The sequence below is a fragment of the Aulonocara stuartgranti genome (assembly GCF_965226115.1).
Source record: "Aulonocara stuartgranti genome assembly, chromosome: 8".
NCBI classification, from domain to species: domain Eukaryota; kingdom Metazoa; phylum Chordata; class Actinopteri; order Cichliformes; family Cichlidae; genus Aulonocara; species Aulonocara stuartgranti.
This window is the reverse complement of record NC_138959.1, coordinates 19326352-19346171: the sequence shown is the minus strand read 5'-3', so window position 1 is coordinate 19346171 and position 19820 is coordinate 19326352. Positions and strand designations below refer to the sequence as shown.

The window sequence follows — 19820 nt, the reverse complement described above, 5'->3', positions numbered from 1 at the left end:
CTGTGTGGCTCAGACCCCACATTACATCACTTTACATTACAGGGGTTAGGGCTGTGTTCGATAGGGGACAAACATCTTCTCTCTGGTTGTCTGTCCAAAACACATCGTTACAGAAATTGTTTTGCCATCTTTAAACAAATGCATTTTTCATATTCCATGTGAAGACACAGATAAAAAGTAGTTTCGGTCCTGTGTTAAAACTGAAAACACTAACTGTTCAGCTGAGAAACTGTAACAGCTGTAATTTATCACAGATGGGTGTGTTCATCCTTATCACTTAAACACAATCACATAAACACCATGACTAAAGCTGAACATGTTAGATAATTACATAAGGCTATTTTACATATTGTGCTTTTATTTTAAAACCTCAAAGTTTTAAAGCTATGAATTATATTCCTCCCAGCCTTAGTGTCATGGTCTGTGTGCAGGTAGTCAGGAAAAGAAGCAAAGTGCAGAAGTCATGGAGGCAGAAGTTAACTTAACAGAACCTCAGCTTTATTGCTAGCAGAGTACTAAAACTGAAATAACACGGGAACAGAACACAGAGGCAGATACGGTGGTACGACGCAACGCTGAACATATGAAAATACAGACAATAAATACAAGAAGAACACGAGGGAATGAGACCAGATGGGGGACACAGCTGATACAAATTAACTGATGGGACACAAAACTAGAAACATCAACATAAGACACAGACCTTCAAAGTAAAACAGGAAATCCATAGAAAAAACTCAGAGGCACTGAACTAAACTTATATTAAATACTAGAAACTAAAAATTACAATAAAAATACACAAAACACTGGGTCACAGACCCAGGACTGTGACACTTAGACTAGCAGCCTCACACTGTAGCGAGGAGGAGACACTGCAGGACATAAATGAATAAAAAATGACACAAAACATCTTTGTAGTAATAATATTATCTCAAGCCTTTATTCCTGCTATTTGTTTTTTAGCTATTTGTACATATTAACCAGCATCTGCGTGTGGACAGCAGAGAAAGAATTTCATTGTACAGAGAAATGCTTTTTCTTTACACACATGACAATAAACGCTTTAAATCTTTGAATCTTGAATCGTGTACAGTCTTTCAGCACAGAATATTAAATAATCTACCGTATGTACAAAAACAACAACAAAAAACCCTGAAAGCAAATGCAAAACGTTTCCAAAACAAAAAAAAAATCCCGTAAAGGCAAAACTTTTTTTCCTTTTAACACGACTCAAAATGAAAAAAAAAAAAATCTTAATGTCTCATTCCAGCATTTCAGAAAAGAAAAAGAAATAAAACAATGTCAATAAAACCGGTCAAATAGCATCTCAATTTACTGGTTGCAACACATTTAGCCACAATACATCTGCGTTGTATGTGTGATTTTATTGAGAGAAAAATGTTATTGATATTAAATGGTTGAATATAGGACGCTAAGCAAGGGTTCGTTTACACTGAGCATAAATTTGTGATTAACTGATTTATACTAAATGGTGGAAACCGATAAAAGACGAGAAACACAGAGTACTTCAATCGTGTTGCCTTCAAAATAGAAATTCAGCAACATGACAACAAGCTGATCCGTTATAATCAGCATGACTTTAAAAAGACAAATAATGGTGTGAAGATGATTCATTTTTGTACGAGGAATAGTTTAAAAAAAATTAAAAACTGACCGTGGAGCTTGACTCACTGTTGCCTGTACTCTCAGGCTGTAGCTTCCATACTCAAAAAATGATGATACCATTTTTGTAAAACAGTTTATCTGATATTGACCTGTCAAAATATTACATAGTATCAATTAAGAAAGTGGCTTAAGTGCTAAAAGGAATCTCACAGTGCAAAATATTTATCCCATTCCTGATGAGCTAATTTATTTATATTTCTGTATATATCACAAAGAAAAACACAGCTTTCAGAAATGCTCATTATACAGTACATTAAAAATATGATGGAGAAATCTAAATCATGTGATAATGCCTAAACTAGATGAATTAATAATGTGCAATGATGTAAGCAGAAACGCTAGTGAGCACTGCAAATATTAGCTTGTAGCATCAAAGCTGAAGGACACGATCAGTTAATAAAGCAGACTATTTGTAGACATTAAACTGAATGTAAAGTGTGGATGTGTTGCTTGTTTGTTGACTTGGTGTCACAAAGTGTTTGCTGCTCTTTTGGATTTTGCTGAAATTTTACTCTGTATCATTTGATTTAATTAATATATTAGAAACATTTCTCCCTGCCATTGAAAAAATTGTTATTGTAAAAACCTCACTCTAGCTGTTCCCTACAGTCTCTCACAGATTTATTTTCATTACTTATTATTGATTGTCAATCTGTATTGACACTTTCACGCCTGAAAGACTCCTGGAGTTTGTCAGATTTCTTAAACATTCATTCAAATCAAGGAATCTTAACTTTGAGATCGAGATCAACACATCTGCATGGTTTAGGTTTGCAGCATTAAACCTGTTTCTCCTGCAGTGGCGCAGCGCCTTTTTTATTCATTCGCCCGCTGTTGCAGACTCACTGGGCTTATCCTTCTTCCCTACTGCTTCATATCCACCCTCTCCGCCTGCTGCACCCTCCACCCCTAAAGTGTGGTATACCTGCTCTTTCATTTCGCCTTTCTTCAGTGCTTCGTATCCACCCTCTCCACCTGCTGCTCCTTCCGCCCCTAACGTGTGGTATACCCCCTCTTTCATTTCGCCTTTCTTCAGTGCTTCGTATCCACCCTCTCCACCCGCCGCCCCTTCCGCCCCTAAAGTGTGGTATACCCCCTCTTTCATTTCGCCTTTCTTCAGTGGTTCATATTCGCCACCTTTCGGCTCTCCGCCTGATGCTCCTGCAAGGGTGTCGTACTCTCGCTCCCTCCCAGATGCCTTCTCCAGAGTTTCATACTTGTCATCACCTCGCTCTTTTGATCTCAGTGCCACATCCTCATAAATCCGCCCTGAGAAAAGTACGGCATGCAGTGTGGTATGAATACAGTGACTGTTACCATACCTAAAAAACAGTAAACAATCCAAAGAAACAAAAAAATGCTACTCACCTCCGTCACTTCTTCTCCTACGTCGTAAACCTACCACCACTATCACCACCAACATCCCCACCAATACCAACAATATTCCCAACACCATCCCCAACTTCCCCTCCGTCTTAGGTGGTTTTGGAAGCTTCCATGGATCTGTGGGAACAGAAAATATATAAATCTAATAGTCATGAGTCTCCTCGTTGTACTCCCATTAACTTCATTTCAATAAAACTAAAGACGTAATGAAAAATATGCTTACCAGAGGTGGTGAGAATTACTTGGTTACTTCTGTGAGTTCGACCCTTATCCGTACACCAGTAAATAGTCTCATCGACATTGAGGTCAGCAGTTTGAAACACCATACTGTTATTGACGCCCTCCAATTTCAGTGAAACCATTTTTAGACTTTCTCCACCCCTGCACACCCAGCACCTCCACCCTTTCAGACCATCCTTATTTTCAAGCTTCAGGATAACTGCACCTCCCTTCCACATGTTCTGATAGCCTGTCTCAATGGTGAGTGAAGCGCTGAGACCAGATTCTGCAGGACAAATAAAGAAAATCATCTCATTATTATGTGTGAATTGTGAATTTACCTTTAGATCTGTGGAAGTTTGAGCTCTAATATGTGTTGATTGTGAATTTACCCATGACATTGACTGAAACAGGGTCACTCTTTGTCCTACTGGTCTCGCACCAATAAGGGCCTCCGTCGTTTGAGTTTTTAATTTTCACTTTCAAAGTGTCTTGTCCGTCGATTGTCTCAGCATTAGGTTTGTGCCATGTCACTGAGCTCGCACTTGGATTGCATTTTAAGTAAACTGTATCCCCAATGAAGGCCATTTTAAATGCAGGTACCATCAAAACTAAAAAACGAGAGAAAAAGAAGAAATGCAATCAAGTATTTGTGTAGCCCTTCTGAGAAAAACTACAAATACACTGTTGCGCATACTGAGCAAATAATAAAGGGCAATAAATGCAGTACAGCGTGTACAAGTGACATTTTTAGAAGTAAGTGAATATGGATTACCTTGTGGTTTTTGACATCTTACCATGAGTGGCAACACTGTAACAAAAGAGCAAAAAAGTGCTTTTTAATTTGAACAAATTTACCACCAAATGAGATTTTTATCTGTGTGACATTGAGCAGGTACTGGCACTGTTAAAACAAAGGAGAATACAAGAGCATGTTCAGTGGAATTATTTCAACAAATATGAAGTAACTTAGTGGTTCACGGACTATTTTTTAAATAAAAAAAATACATTTGTGACTCAGAGTAACCTAAAATTACTGCGGTTAGGATTAAGAATTTTTAAAATTAAGTATAAATTAGTATTTGTTCAATTCAGCTGTAATTATGAGACACTGGGTGTTGTAAATATAACATTTTAGTTGATAGACTGGTGACCTGTTTAGTGCCCCCCCCCCTCCTTTCTCCCATTTGACAGCTGAGTATGCAAAGGCCGCTGTAACCCTGAATTGGACAAGTGAATGGATGGAAATAATATTTGTCAAATATCTGCTTAACTGCCTGCATATGTATGAAAGATTAACTTTACATTTATCCAACACGTTAAGAAAAAATAATATTATTCATCATTTTGAGAAAAAGTCGAATCGTGGAGAAATGCCTTGTTTAGATGAGTGAAACAAATTAATGTGAGACAACATCTTTATTGTGTGACGGTGTAACCATCAGTCCTGTTTCCTTGCATCTGTCCATTACCAGTCATTTCATTTTGTACAAATTCACTCTTCTACGTTTGTGTGGTTTTCCGTCTGACCACACGCAGCTTTCTGCACCATGTTTTCGGCGTCCTTAAACCGATCACCAGACTGTGTTTATGTGCGCAAAGAGAAATAAAATCTGTTCTTGTTACACATAAAACCCGATTCATTAAGAGGAGAATTCTCCTTGATAAAGCCGCTGGAATTTCCACAATGCAACTTTTGTCTCAAATTAGATTTTTGACTTTAATCATTTTTTTCTTAATGTGGTCCTAATACTCAGTCGTGGCACTTTGTCTAGAAACAACAACTCTTAACTATACATCTTGACTTTTTTCTCAAAATGATCAATAATATATCTTTTTTCTTAATGTGGTCCTAATACTCCTTCATAAACATCATACTGCTTCATAAAATCATTTGTCATAACTCACAAAGCTTTTTTCTTCAAATTAAATAACTCCAGCGAAACTGTCAAATATTTTTTATATAATGAATAATAGATAACTCCTGTTACTTAAATGCTAACTGCAGTACAGTTTTTAATTTTTTTCTCAAGTTTAAGAAATTACAATTGCAAAGTTATAAAAATAATTCCCAGCTATGTTCGCGTCATACAACAAAAACAAAAGTCCTGCATCATGTCTCAGCTGGCTTTCTTACCTGCAATGAGCAGCAAATGCTTTCCACTCGCCATGATCAAAGGTACGACGGGCAAGAGAAGCTTCACTTTAACTCAGTCACGGAGGAGTGACAAGTGACTAACTGGCTGCTTCCCTTAATGAGTCATGTTGAGGAAGTTGAGGGAGGGCCATGCATAATAGTACTGGAGGAAAACTATTTTTTTTAAAAACTATCTAATCATCTTAGTATACTTCAGCTTTTGACTTAGATTTTTCCTCAGTTTTCCTCCTCCGCAGTATTTTGTCCTATAATGCTACGGACAGAGAAAAACGGGAATGATTGCGGCAGTTTTCTTCACACAAGTGATAAAACTGTTCCAGTAAGCTAAAAGAGAGGAGCTTGGGAACTTTGAAGGGTGGGAAAGTTTTAGCACTCCGAAAGCTTTCCTGTGATAATGCAGGAGAGGGCTCTGGGGACACTAAAGGTATTGAACATACATGCTTACCTCATATAACGGTGAAGAACACCTGAAACAAACCACTCAAGTGCGCCATTTTATTTATTTATTTAGTTGGTTAGTTCTTCTTTTCATAAAGGCCTTTCCATATTTCATATTTTGTTTGTACAGAATTAATTTTTTTTACAGATTTTGTTCACAGAAGAATCACATAAGTAACTGAGCTCACTTTCCTAGATAAGACAATTCTTAAAATGTAGTTTAAATTATAGTACAACACAAAAATAAGTGGGTTTATCACAAAAATTAGTTTTTTTTGTCATGTGAAAGGTACAGTGGCACGTTATTGTTCTTTGTAGAAAATATCAAATTTAAAAAAGTTCCTCCTGTTTTTGTTGCTGTCGTGTTTGTTTTGCAGCAGATGCACCCAAGTGTCAACTAAACATATAGGATGCTGTATTTGTCTAGTAGTTAGTACCGTTAGTGACAAAGTGCAGTATAAAGGGTAAGAGACAAGCTGTAGAAAGCAAAAGCAAAAACAGTCAAAATACCAAAACCAGATTGAAAAAAAAGTCGATCAAGATTTCAAATCTGTGACTGCTATAGAGAAGCTCTTCATTTCATTACGAGTCACAGATAAAGTTATAAAGCAAGGAAAGCTATAATGTCTCAGCAAGAGCTTTCAGGTCTAAATTCTGTGATTAATAATCATAACTGGACTGATGATGCGAGTCATTCTGAGGTAAAGTCCCCTTTTGGCAGAGATGAAAACTACTGGCTTCTGTTTGAAATTCCTGGAATAATAGCAAAGATGTGCAGACCGAAGAATAAACCCGAGGCTTTTGCTTTACATTTACAATTTACATCTTACAATTTATGGGGATTTTATTTATTTATTTATTTTGGAGTGAATTAAATTAAATCTACCACATAATGGGATCAGTCTGGTACAAGTCAACTGTATGAGTTGGTGAGCAACACTGAGCTGCAGGATTCTGGACTTCCAAACTAAATACAGGAATTCCTGGGCAGAGTGAGCAACAGACCTAAGAGAATGTGCGGCGCTTTTATTTTTCAACCAGCCGATATGTGAAACAACACAACTCAATCTCATCAACAACTAACAACCTGAGTGAATCTCTGTTTAAATATCATAATCAGACTCAAAGAGAGTTCTTTGTTTCTTCACAAAAAAAAAATGGACTTCAAGAAATGAATGCACACTAAGCACTCTGCAGTAGTAGAGACCTTTACAATTCCTTGCTGTTCACATCTTGGCTGACCTCACATGGACCACAGGCATCTCATATTATTTGCACACTCCCCTCCCTCATCACTTACAGCCCATCTTCTATCAGTCCACATCAGAGAGCCTTCTGACCACTCACCACCATCTCGGGTGGCTGTAGCTCAGGAGCTTGGTGATTCAGTCTCTGGCTGCTCCAATTTTTCCATGTTAAAATTTGATATACTGATTGTTGCATAGATATAGAAAAAAAAGTGCTCGTGTGATTGAGGCAAGTTGTATAAAGTGCTTTGAGTCTGGTAGAGTAAAAGAAAAGCGCTATGGTGTGGTTTACCAGTGGCCTGAGTTATATGAGTAGTAGAGTGTGTATCGGTTAACTCTATCCTCCCTCAATTGTATTTAAATTTAGCTATCTTCAAAGGAGAGTCACACACTAAACATGTTACCCTTGTTTCTCTTATTTTTCTTTATTTGCTACCTCATTGTGTTTATCTTGAGCAACACTTTGGTAGCCTTGTCAGCCTATTAAGATATATGATGCATTCAGTGTTTTGCAATTTCTGAAGAGGTTGCCTCATGAAAGTTCTTAGAATAGGAGCTTTTCCTCTTAGTTTTTGTTTTGTTTCTTCCAGCATTGCAGTATAAGTGTTCAGAACTGACCTTCTGCTCAGTATTTGGTCTTCATGAAGCAGTTCTGAGAAATTCAGGGGAAGCTGTTGCAGTTTCTCACCAGTTCAAACTGTTGCAAACCCTTATAAAGACTGAGAACAGAAACACGGTGAGATGAGCTGTACTGCTGTTGCTACCACAACATGATGCAAATCAAAAAGAAATAAAAAGGTCATGGTGACCACACTAAGTTAACGCAAACCTAGAGTTCCCCATTCCAGGTTTAAAAACTGCATTGTAGAACTAAAAACTTTAACTGGAAATAATCTTCAGGTCAAATAGTTACATGACAGTTGGTGACTTTATATGCGCAGGTCACATCAGGACACTGTGGGTTTTACGTGTTAGATCACCCATGGCCTAATGTAACAGCTAACTCAGGGCTAGTTTAAAAAAAAAACAACCAAAACAACTTCCCCTTATGGAGGCAAAGCTGAAATAAAGAACTAACAAAATAAGAAGTGGATTTGTCTGCCTTAAAAACTGACAATGTGCAGTTTCTCCTCTTCTGTTTTTGTTTCCAAGAATTTAAACACAGGAAACGTTTTTTCTTTTTAAAAAAAATCTATTTAGAAATAGATTTAAAAAAGCAGAAGAGATAGAAAGCCTAATCCTTTTTTAAAAGACAACTTGTTTCTACTGCTTTCCTTTTCACCTGTTTCTCTCACATTTTTCTGATAACTTGAAGAAATGTATGCAGTATTTCAGTTACTTTAATTGGCCACCAGAGCCCAGCACTGCATCAGTTTTCCTTGAGAATAACACATGAATGGGGCCTTAAGCCAGATCTGAGCCTGTTTTTACTGAATGTCTTTATGCTAAGCACTTCTCCAATAAATATATAAAAAACTATTTAATTTTAAGAGTGAATAACTGCATTTAGGGCTATGAATATGCAAATCAGTCTAAGTTTGTGAGTGCAGAACTCATAAAATGGGATTTTTATTCTTAGGCTAACATGAATGCAGTTGGGTTTGTAGCGTTTCAGTTCATTCACACAGAAACTGTGACTTGAATTTTTTTTTTTACACCAAACCAGCGATTCAAAGTGCTTCACAGCTTAAGATTCATAGATCAATATTTTGTCTCTCATCCTTCCTCTTTTCTCTTTTTTTGCCTTTTTGATTCCACGTCTACAAAAAAAGCTGAATTCACTAAAACACACAGGAAAATAAATAAATAAAAATCTACCCGGCATGTTCTTACTACTGTACGCTCCATCTGCCCATGACCCACTTTTCTCTCCTTGCTTGAGAGGGTTAACACAGAAAGCAGGAAGAAAGCTAGTTTCTCATTAAAAAAGACAAAAAAAAGGACATTGGGTGGCAAAAGCAGTGTAAGCATCAAGGTAGGATGAAAAGTGTGGTGAATATGCACTATGGAGTGGCGCACCATTAAAGCAGAGCAACGACTAGAGCTCTTATCAGGGGTAACAATGCAGGTGTCATGTTGTCCTTAAGAGGCTGGATATGGCAGGATTCATCTCCATCTCCTCTTAGCAGAGGGTACTGTTGTGCACATTAATGTATTTGAGCCGAGCTTTGCTTCCTCCATCCGTCTCTTTGATGGGCTCTAAAAGCTGCCATAAAGCAAGCCTCAGGACAGTCTTTTCACTCAAACACTCCAAAAGCATAAACGCTATTCACTGAAAGATACTTGTTATATAAAGTTACTTATCTGACATTAGAGCATGGAATATATCATTTCCTAATTTATCTTTTTTTTATTACCTCGTGAAGACAGCAGTCTTGCAACTTTTGCTGTTTAGTGAGTGAAGAGTTCATGTCATCTTTTGCTTCAGTGGGTAGGTCATGCACAGGAAATGTGGGTGCAGGCTGGCTGTGGGTTAATGTCAGAAGCAACTGGAAGCCGCTGCTGCTCTGCTTCTGAGTGTTTACCTTTCCTCTGCTGGCAGCCTGCCCTTGCAGCAGGTGACATGTAGCTGTCATGGGAGATTCCCAGTGGGACGCAGAGTGACGCAACCACACCTTGAGCGTGTCACAAACAAGCAGACGTCACCAGAAACTAGTGGCCTGGTGGGGTCTTTGGAAATTTACACGCAATGTCACCATCAACAGAACTGGGAGACTTTTAATTATCATCTCTGGAAAATTAGATTTCGCTTCAGTTTGTGAGCTTGTCCAAAAATGTCTGAAAAACCTACCCCGACAACCTTTTATGACGTCAGAAAAGGGAGGAATTCAACATTTCTGTAACTAATAAGCCAGGCCACACCTGACCTAACCTGCCTTAGCACTGGGTGATTAATGTTAGTTATGACGATTATAAAACAATTATCAAAATTCTTTCTTTTACAGCAGTCCCTCCCTAAAAGCCCAGTGTCACCGCCGATGAGACTGCAGCATGTTTCGTTCACTTCAAAGAAACTTTGATCACTGACAGACTTGTAGATAATTAATGATCATTAACGGTTTCCTTTGTGTACCCACAGACCTCGGCTTGGACTGGCAGGCAGGGTCTCTCTCCTGACTGCAACATCCTTTTTTATATATATATTCAAGGAAATTTTAAATACTAACAAAGGTAAATAAATGCATGATGTTTTCAAAATTCAAATACTATATCCATAATACAGACACTCATGTTTTCCCCTTTATTTAAAGGGTTTAAAAGACAGTATGTGTCAGTAAACTCAGATTTTATTTGCCGACTTGTTTAAGAATTTGCCCATTTTTTGCAAACAAAGGTTTTAAGAGCGGGAGATACATTCATCAGGGCTGATTGCCATAATTCTTCCCAGACTTCTTTAGCTTTCATATCTAGGTTCCCAAATGGCATTTTTCTGTGTTTAAATTGTGCCCATTGTAATTGTAATTCACTTTATTTATATTATAGACATGATACCTGCTCTTAAAAGAGGCCGTAAATGAAAAACATTATTGCTACAAACTGAAGCATATTGGATTTGTACGGCACACAAAGCCACAAAGACTTGAATGAAGGAGAACTGTTAAGCTGCTCTTTTCATTTAGTTACAGAATGAATTTTCCAGTGTCTGATAACTTTAGTGAAAACACGGGTTTTTGTTTATTTTTCCAATAATTTCCAAGACGTTCAGTCATTTTCTTTCCAATCTCCTACCATGAGCTGGATGACTGAGAATCGACACCGACATCTTCTTATTGTCTTGGAACGACTGTGACCACATAATTTCCTCTGGGATTAATAACGTATTCTGATTCTGATTCATCATATCCCAGTGGTTTTAATATTGTTGTGTACTGTTGTGTTGATAGTGTTTTTGTAGAAGTGTGTAATGATGCTGATTGTGGGCACATGTTTGCTACCTTTGGCATGTTTTTTTTTTGTTGTTTTCTTGCAGGTGTCATTATCTTATTTGTTTTCTTGTTAAAGGACACTGATAACAGTCCATCTTTTTACCTTTATAAAGTATTATTTCCGAGAGTGCTGGTCTTTTCAAAAGTCAAATATTAGCCATGTAGAAATTAAAACGATATCAGTAATGACAAAAACAACTGCTGTTATAATTTTTAGGGTTTTGGAGCATGGATGGTGAAAAGAGATGAAAAGTTTAGTAGGATTTAACCAACTCTTCCTTTTTGAGTAAATTTAAAGTAAAGATTGTTTGATAGTGGCAGCATTATTCCCAGGAGAAGCGTTACCATGTCTTCCCAATCTCTTATAATCAGGTAGGTGTTGATGCCATTTTCAAACATGTCATAAAAGATTTGTTTTTAAATTTCAGTCATGACAGCAAATAAGACATTTCCATCTCTGTATTTTAGAATAAGAAGTACATAAAAGCCTTTTCACTGTGAATGTGACGGACCAAGCAGTGAAGGAAAGTCAGGTAGAGGTTAAAGTTTTTTTATTTAACATTTAACTCCATAACAAACTTGGTTAAATCTGACATAAAAATCAAAATCTTGTGCCCATAAAAGAGGGCAATGTAACAGTCCTCTACTCAAAAGCTGACACAGACCTACCTAATCAAGATAAAGGGGAAACTTAAATAGCGTTATGTGTAAGCCTCTACTGTAACACTGATATTACCACTGTGGGGCTGTAACTGCAGCCATCACAGTGAAGTACTGTGTGAACATAAACTAGCAGTTTCTTAACCTGTTAAAGTAATGAATTTCAGGTTTATTAGGTAATTCAAGGTAACCACTTTTAATTTTCTTTGAATATTCCGATTGTAGAAAAGGCTAACACGTCCACTGTACTGGGATCAGGGAAGTGCCAGCACCAAACGGCTCTAAAGAATAAACGGCAAGACAGCTGAGAAAACAACACAAAGATGCACCAGCCCTCACAGATTCTTCAAAGTCGAACACCAGTGGTTATCACAGCGCTTGACTGGTTGGTAAATGCTCCACATATAGTTGCAAACATGCTAAAACAAGGCAGCATGCCTGCTATATTTATCACTGGAAAGTTCCCAAACACAAACAGATTTTTTTGCTATTTTTTTATGACCTTTCAGCATCAAGGAGACAAAGGGAGCTGTGCAGTGTGCAAACCCATGGCCAGATTGTGTGTGGGACAGATAAAAGGTGGAAATCAGTGACGTGAGTGTATCTGATTGATAAATTGGCTGACATAATAGGAGAGGAGCTATGGAGCACCAGAGAGGTGGTTGGACCGTGAAAAACTGAAAGAATGAGGCAGAATAATGAAGAAAATTGGGGATAATTGAACAGAAGAGCACTTGGGTATGAAAAAAGAGAGGGAGAGGGAGAGTGAGAACAACTGACAGATGGTGAAGAGTGGGTACACAGAGAGGAAGGAGAATGGAGGAGAGACAGATCAATCTAGCAGCTGAAGTAAGACAGAAAGAGAGTATGCAATGCTGGAGAGGGAGTGCATGAATGTGTGTGCAACACGGAGAGAGGGAGGGGAAGAGAGAAGCTATACCAGGGCATAGAGTAGGTGAAAGAGTGTGTGTGTTTGTGTGTGTGTGAATGAAAAAGAGAAAGGGAAGCTGCACAATACAGGGGCTCGGGCTGGCTCATACCGATGCATATTTAAAGACTAGAAGGCTTGAAAATGTGATTTTGAAAGAGAAAAAGGCAAATCACTTTTTCATTTTTTCCCCTCATCTATGTTTTACTGACTGGATCTTTCTCTCATTTCTTTAATCCTGGTCCCTTTTTACTCTCTTTGTGGTTTATGAAGGAGGTCACTACGGATACAACAAGGAGCAACACAGCCTGAACTACAGACCGAGAGGTATTTAGTTTTTTGTGTTCCTCGATACTTACAGAATGTAACTGAAGGAGAACTGCTGTGCGTCTGTGTGTGTGTGTGTGTGTGTATCACACAACTAAACTAATATAAAGTGTTTGCAATACAAAGGAGCATTAACATCTTTATTGTGTGAACGTAAATTGAAAAGAAGGAAAGAAGGAAATGATCTTTAGCGGCGAGGTGAAAGTCACAGTGCTTATGAAGGAGAAGCTGCTGAAATTGTGACGGGGAGGGGGGGCATGCATGTCCTCTGAGGTCTAATTCACATGATTTATGTAGGATGAGAAAAGTGGGACAGAAAACAAACAAAAAAAGTCACAGTGCCTCTAAAGAAAAGTCTGTAGCAACTGAGCAAATTACTCCCTCACAGCTGTAGGACGAATCAGTGAGCGCACACTGCTCTAATGTAATGCACACTTTAATAGATAAAGTAACAGCATTCAGCATGTGGAACGATCGTTATACATTTGTTTGCTCACAGGAGATGTAAACCTTGGAAGTTCAGTTACAACACTGCCTGCAGATGGTTTTTCTGTCCCGCAGAAAATTGTGATTCTTCTTTCTCCCCTTTGTCACCAAATACAGGCTTAAAGGTTAATGCCGAGTTCGCCGATGCTATTTTACTGTGACCTTGACCTTCCTTTTAGTACAGTGAGATAAATTGTGTTTTTACTGGACTCTGTGCAAAGAAAATTGAAAGTCAGTGGTTCTCAAGGTGGCTTCCTAGATCCCCCCGGGGGTTTGGGACCAGGAGCCAAAGAGTCCACAAAATACCTTCCTGTTAAACACTGTGCTGTTGGTCAGCCTCCATCAGCACAACCCTCTGCCACCCAGAGCATTTTATTTACGTTCTAAACATAATATATGCACTCTGGCTTTAACCTTCACTTCATCTAGAGGATGTTTTTAAGACACTGTCAATGTTAACAGGATGAAACAAAAAGCAGCACACAGAGGGGAGAATGAAGGGTTGGGGAATGTGTCACTGCAGACCACGTGGCACCCCTAGAGCAGTCATCCTGTGGGAGTGCTCTGATTAAGAGAAGGTACATATTTACACATGTGGACTGTTTACAACAATGGGACAGGCGTATCTTTTAATACCTCGCCCTCAGTTCCTGCTTGGCTCATTGGAAAAACACAGAAACTCTTGACTCTGTCCACGTTCTTAGGTGAAGCCAAATTAGCTAAATAGGTCTTAACATTATGAAGAGCTACCTGGGCCCAGAGCTTAGCGAGAACCATTTGTTCTAGAGGAGCTGTTAATCTGACTCCACTTTGAGTTATAACCATACATTTTTGGACTGTGACTATCGCTCACTATTACCCCATTTACAAAGTCAGTTATGGCCTGTAATATGACAGTGATCCATGAATACAAGAAATGGTGGAATAGCTGATAGAGTATGTTAGAAGTGGACGTTTGGAGAAAAAAACGGTTAATACTTATGCTTATATAAAAGCTACCTACATGCCTGTATTACTACCACCCAGACACTTCTGCTGGGATGAGTTCAGAAAGAAAAAGGCGCTGAAATGGAAAGGTGAGCAGAATCAAACGGGAGCTCATCAACACCCACATTTCACACACTTGTTTAGCTGTGACTTGTCAAAATCGTTGCCTGCTCGCAGTATTTTTGGTGTCAGCTGGTGGAAAGGTGGAAACCCTCTAAGGACCCTAGAGAACCGATTGCCATGCGCATGCAGCCACACACACATACACCTAAACGCCTCATTTGGTTCAGGCTTGGGTGAAAAAAGTGCACCAGAGTATTAGCTAGAGGTATGCAACAGTGATGCATTCCAACTCTGTGCCCTTTCATCCTATAGATACCACTTAATTGACTTCGCACAACCTCCTAAGACTGGCCCGACTGTCTAATGCACAACAAGCAACGCTGGCTTTAAAAGCATACTTTTTTCTATTGCAGAATTACACTGAGGGGAATTCATTTGGGAGAAGGAGAAAATAAACAAAGAGGGCAATTTGGAGCGGAGTGGGCAATGGAAGATTAATGGCCTCCTCAAAACACAGAACAATTGATCATAATGGAACAAAAGGAAGCTGGGCGACACTATCAATGCCAGTAAGGGACTGAGCGATTATACATAATATGTGAGTAACGCCAAAAGAGAATGTGATTATGAAGCAATTGAGTGGAAGATGAAATACGCTGGACAAGCCAAACGGCTCGATGTGTCAGTGGAGATGAGCGTCTCAGAAATCAAGTTTTCCGATTCATCCTGTCTCGTCTCCTGGTGTTCTTTCCTGCCCTGTCCTCCTCAATCGGGAAGAGCGGGAGTCCATTAGCAGCCTGGTCAGTGTAGCAGATGTGACAATGCTATACAGCCCTGCAATTCCCCAGGGTTTGGTATGGAGCAAGTGTAGGACAAAAAAACAGACGTTCTGAGCGACTATTTCCAGTGACAGCTTACTGCTGTGGAAGAATACAGCTAGGCTCCATTAGCAACAAGCTTCTACTGTATATATATGAAGCAGAAATGCAAACCCTGAAAAAAATACCCTGTAAATCAGTCCCACAGGGGTATGGAGCTATGAAAAACCAATACATAAGCAAAATAAACTTGCGCATATTTTACACGTAAACACAAATATTAAGTGCCATGTATATCAGGGGAATCTGATCTGAAAATATGGTTGAAAAACAAACAAACAAACAAAAAAACTGGCCTGGCTCACTCTCTGCTTAACATTTAGTTGTCATCAAATAACCTTGAAAAGCAATTTTTTAATGCACTTCTAATTGTTATTTGTGGAGTCGATAGAGTCTCATTGCTGTGCTCATTAAGAAGAAACAGGAGAGACGAGTTGTTTCCCCTGACTCTGCAGGCTTTTCATTATTACATACAGGGAGATTTCCCCAAGGGGAAAGATCTGGAGAGTTGCCGTAAGCCATGAAAATAGATGCCAGCAAACTGCAACAGAAACTCAAACACCTTGAGCTTTACCGTTTCTGAACGCAACTTCAAATTAATGACTGAACCATTAAGTCGCAGTTGTTTAACGAAGACGTCTCAGAGAGTAGCAGCTGCATTTCAGATGCCCTGATTACAAGCATCTTAAAAAAAAGAGGAACACACTTCTGTGTTCTTGGCAGCTGTTGTTGCAGAAACCAAGTGAGAGTTCAATCTTCTTTATTACATAAAAACAGAAGTAATACATCATAAGGTGACAGAGCTCCAGCGCAAGTGGGTGATCGCACACCTTTAGGTCTTAGTATAATTGTTTCAGCTCATTAACCTCACTGTTTCCTTCAGTTGCTTTTTTTCCAGGCCCTTCTGGCTCACTTCAGAGCTGTAATGAGGTGGTGCACATCTTGTCACACTGAAGAACAGGTGCAAAAAGAAAAAAAAACATGTATTTATTGTCCAACATCTAACCTTAGTTTGGAAAAGAAAATAAGAAGTGACGTTCCCATTTGCTACTATGCAGGGATAAATGTTAGAGATCGTGTTTCTCTTTTAGCTTAACTGTTCCTGGTTTCAGATTAAGATTTATTACAAAGTTCTTGACTCGGAGAACTCGGAGAATAAAGTGAAATTGCAAAGTTATTAATGAAGGCTTCTCCAGACTGTAGCATGAATTATGCTCTGTTACATGGAAGGTGGATAAACTTTAATGGGTCCTGACAGCCACTGACATGGTTCTCACTTTGTCAGCCATGTCTAACAGCATTTATTAGTACCTTGTTGATTTTTGTCTCTCAGCGTTATCTTTAAGTCGCTGGAAGTGCAAGGTAAGTAAAACTGTCACTAGCAGACACTTAATTTGTGGCCATAAAATCCACCCCAAAGCCGCAAAACCTGCACTCATGTCCGTATGTCTGACTAGTTTGCTTGTGGCATGCTTTTCATTGCATTTAATGCTTTAAGGCAGGAGCTCTGCCATTAGTATAGAAAGAAAAGGGTTTCCTTGAAAAGCTTGCTGAACGCAAGGACGCCTATCCTGGTTGGAAATGTTTTGACTTCTTCGCTGTTGCTCTTCCTGCTCCTTCTTTTGTTGTTGAGAAACAGAAGGAAACCTGCTGTACAGTCGCCTCTGAAGTCTCTGCTTTCTTGACATTTTAATGAGCTTTTTGTAACTCCGTTTGCAGCGAGTGAAAGGGAAGCTCGTGTTTTAGCAGACAACAGAGGGTACTGTTGAAAAAACACGACTGCTGTATGATGTTTGGTACTGTACGTGTCAGCACTGCACCACAGTTTAATGCAGTTAGGTGAAGCAGTCAAGCTGGTGAAGACACTGGGTTCAATCCACTAGCACACACCGGTTGCACAAAACAAGCTTGGATTCAGCGCTGCTACAGGACACATGCACATGGACCTCGATTAGGGTGTTTAATAGCAAAACTGCATGCAGAATATGCTGGTGTAATGTTACATGAAGCGTGAAAGTGCAGATTTTAAGTTAGGGAGGGTCCTCTGTCTTCAGATGGAGGAGCATTTTAATATTATATTCAGAGTCAAAAGATCTTAAAATATACAAAAACTCTGCTGTTATCACACAAACTTAACCATAACTTATGAAAACAAGGTCATGGGCCAAAAAAAGGAGAAGCTGAAGAACCCTGATTTAGATTTCCTTTTTTCTTGTTGCTTTGTTGCGTGGGCAACAACACAACATAAGCCGTGCTATCAGATTAATGTTTATAGTTAGAGAGAAGTCTCAGAAATAGCACGGGGGATGTTCACTCCTAAATCTGTGCTGCATTGAGGTCTCCCGGCCCAACCAACCAAGTTTAGCCCAAGCGAGGCCCTCAGTGCACGCTCCACCTGACCCAATTATATCCAGTCTGAGGGGAAAGATAGCCCACTTTGATCTACACAAGACCGCCAGCCAGGCTTGGGCTGACTGGTCTGGCGCTTAACGCTGCTTTCCTCTGGACACTTTTCCAGCACAGATGTGTTTGACTGCTCCTTAAAGAACTATCGACTGTGCTCGAAACATCAGGTGAGCTGCAAGTAACTTATGGGGGGCACAACTGTGGCCCCTTTCTGCGAAGAGAAACAAGAAGGGCAGTCCTTGGTGAGGTTTTTGGCCTGCAGATGAAAGAAGAAGGATGTTTTATGTGAAATGGAAAGCTGGGGGGTAATTATTTTAATCATCCATTTAATCACCCAATAGCAGTATTATCGTTTTTTTTTGTTTGATCAGCATGAGATAAGCAGCTGATTTAAACGCATCTGTTTGTGTTTGATAGGATCACCCCCCCCCACCACCACCATCCCCCACCTCCATCCTCGCTGCAGGAATTGCCAGTCTCTGGGTGCACAGAGGATGTATCTACTGCTGGCATTGTTACCCGTCTTTAAAATGAATCCAGTATGCTAGGATTGTCGATTAAACACTCGCATTTCGCCGGATTTTATGAGGCACGGATTTAATTACAGCCTGAAAATGCCAAGCCTCGTCACTGCAAGGGTAAATGAAGCGAATAAATTCCTCTGTGGATCTTTTTAAACTTTTGCTTTGGAGAATGTAAACACGAAAACTCACAGGATCTTTTAATTATGCTGTCCAGCCTTAATGAGAGCTGATGATGATGCAGGGTAGATCTCAGCTTAGCCCTTCCCCCGTAAACTCATACGTCAGACCATTCATATAAACCTAACTGCCCTCTCCTCTCCATGTTAGTGGCTCATTCTGTCCATTTTACACTGGAGGAGGCCCGGCGTGTTCTTGACGGTTCTTCGTCATTGGTCGTATGAAAAAGGCTGTAGGGTGGAGACCCAGTCAAAGAGAGGGATATAGAGGACAGAACTTGGCCGCTCCACTTTTTCAGGACGTAAAAGTGGGACAATCTGTTCCTTGGATGATCTCCAATTCTACTTTCCGGGGACCGATACACTGAAAATATATCTATACACATGCACTGTCCTACATAGGGAAAGACTGAGAGAAAAAGAGAGAGAAAGAGAGAGAGATTGACAAAAACGAAATATGAAAATGAGCTGAAACGACTGGCCATAAGGTCTTTCCAGTGTAGTGTGCTGGGGATGTGCTTTCTGTGGCCAAAACAGGAGAAAAACTGCAACATGCACGGATAAGACATTTACAGGAAGATCTTTTAAAAAGTGATGTAGCATAATCTAATAAACTACAGTGGGGATGACAAATTTTGGGCAGATCAAACATGATTCCTGCAGCCTTTATAACTGGTGTTGCCAAAAACGTGACTCTGACTTATTCACCCAAACATGCATGGTGTTTTGGTATTAATAGGTTATTACTACAACTTTGCCAAATAGCAAAATGTACAAGAATATCATAGAAGAGACGGATATAAATAGGGATGACTGTTAGCCATTAACTTTTTCTGTAAACCTCTCCATCCATCCATTTTTGCCCTCTAGGGGTCTAAGGAGGGCATCCGTCTCTGTCATCATTATCATGATTAATCAGTTCCTGATTCTTCATTACTACATTTCATTACTGTCTTTGGACCCACATCCGACCAGGATTATGGAAATACTCTTCTCATAGGGTCTAATCATCATGCTGCAGTGCTGATGTCCCAAGGGCAGAGAGACTCACCAACTTCTGAAATCTTAAGCTGTGTTTCGTTTCTGCTCTTACCTTGCATGCATGTTAAATGTTTGTCTGGAGATCATGATTTATAGCAATTGTAGGATTGCATGACACTGATAAAATATTTCTACGAAGACCTAGCTTAGCATTACATAATATTCTGTATGTTTAGATACTAATGGATAGGTTCACAGTTTTCACGTAGCTGTTTGCTCATCATAAGCACGTCTCAGCACAGTTTACTCTCACCGTCAGACTGAGACAACAGTTCTGGGCTGTT

General features: G+C 39.3%; 2 protein-coding genes across 2 annotated transcripts in view; one reads left to right on the top strand and one right to left on the bottom strand.

Moving 5' to 3' along the window:
* Positions 1–453: 453 nt before the first annotated feature.
* Positions 454–5514, bottom strand: LOC309712961 (uncharacterized protein). The gene is made up of 6 exons (XM_082544202.1): positions 5429–5514; positions 4067–4102; positions 3684–3902; positions 3296–3577; positions 3055–3189; positions 454–2955 (listed from the first exon to the last, which is right to left on the bottom strand). Exons 1-6 carry the CDS (start codon positions 5460–5462, stop codon positions 2507–2509), a joined length of 1155 nt encoding a protein of 384 aa, XP_082400328.1. The 5' UTR covers positions 5463–5514; the 3' UTR covers positions 454–2506.
* Positions 5515–12748: 7234 nt separating this feature from the next.
* Positions 12749–19820, top strand: part of LOC309713293 (SH3 and multiple ankyrin repeat domains protein 1-like) — a 45879-nt gene continuing 38807 nt past the window's right edge. Inside the window, exon 1 of the mRNA XM_082544821.1 lies at positions 12749–12975. The gene's annotated coding sequence lies outside the window, so the exon portion shown is untranslated. The remainder of the gene's footprint in view (positions 12976–19820) is intronic.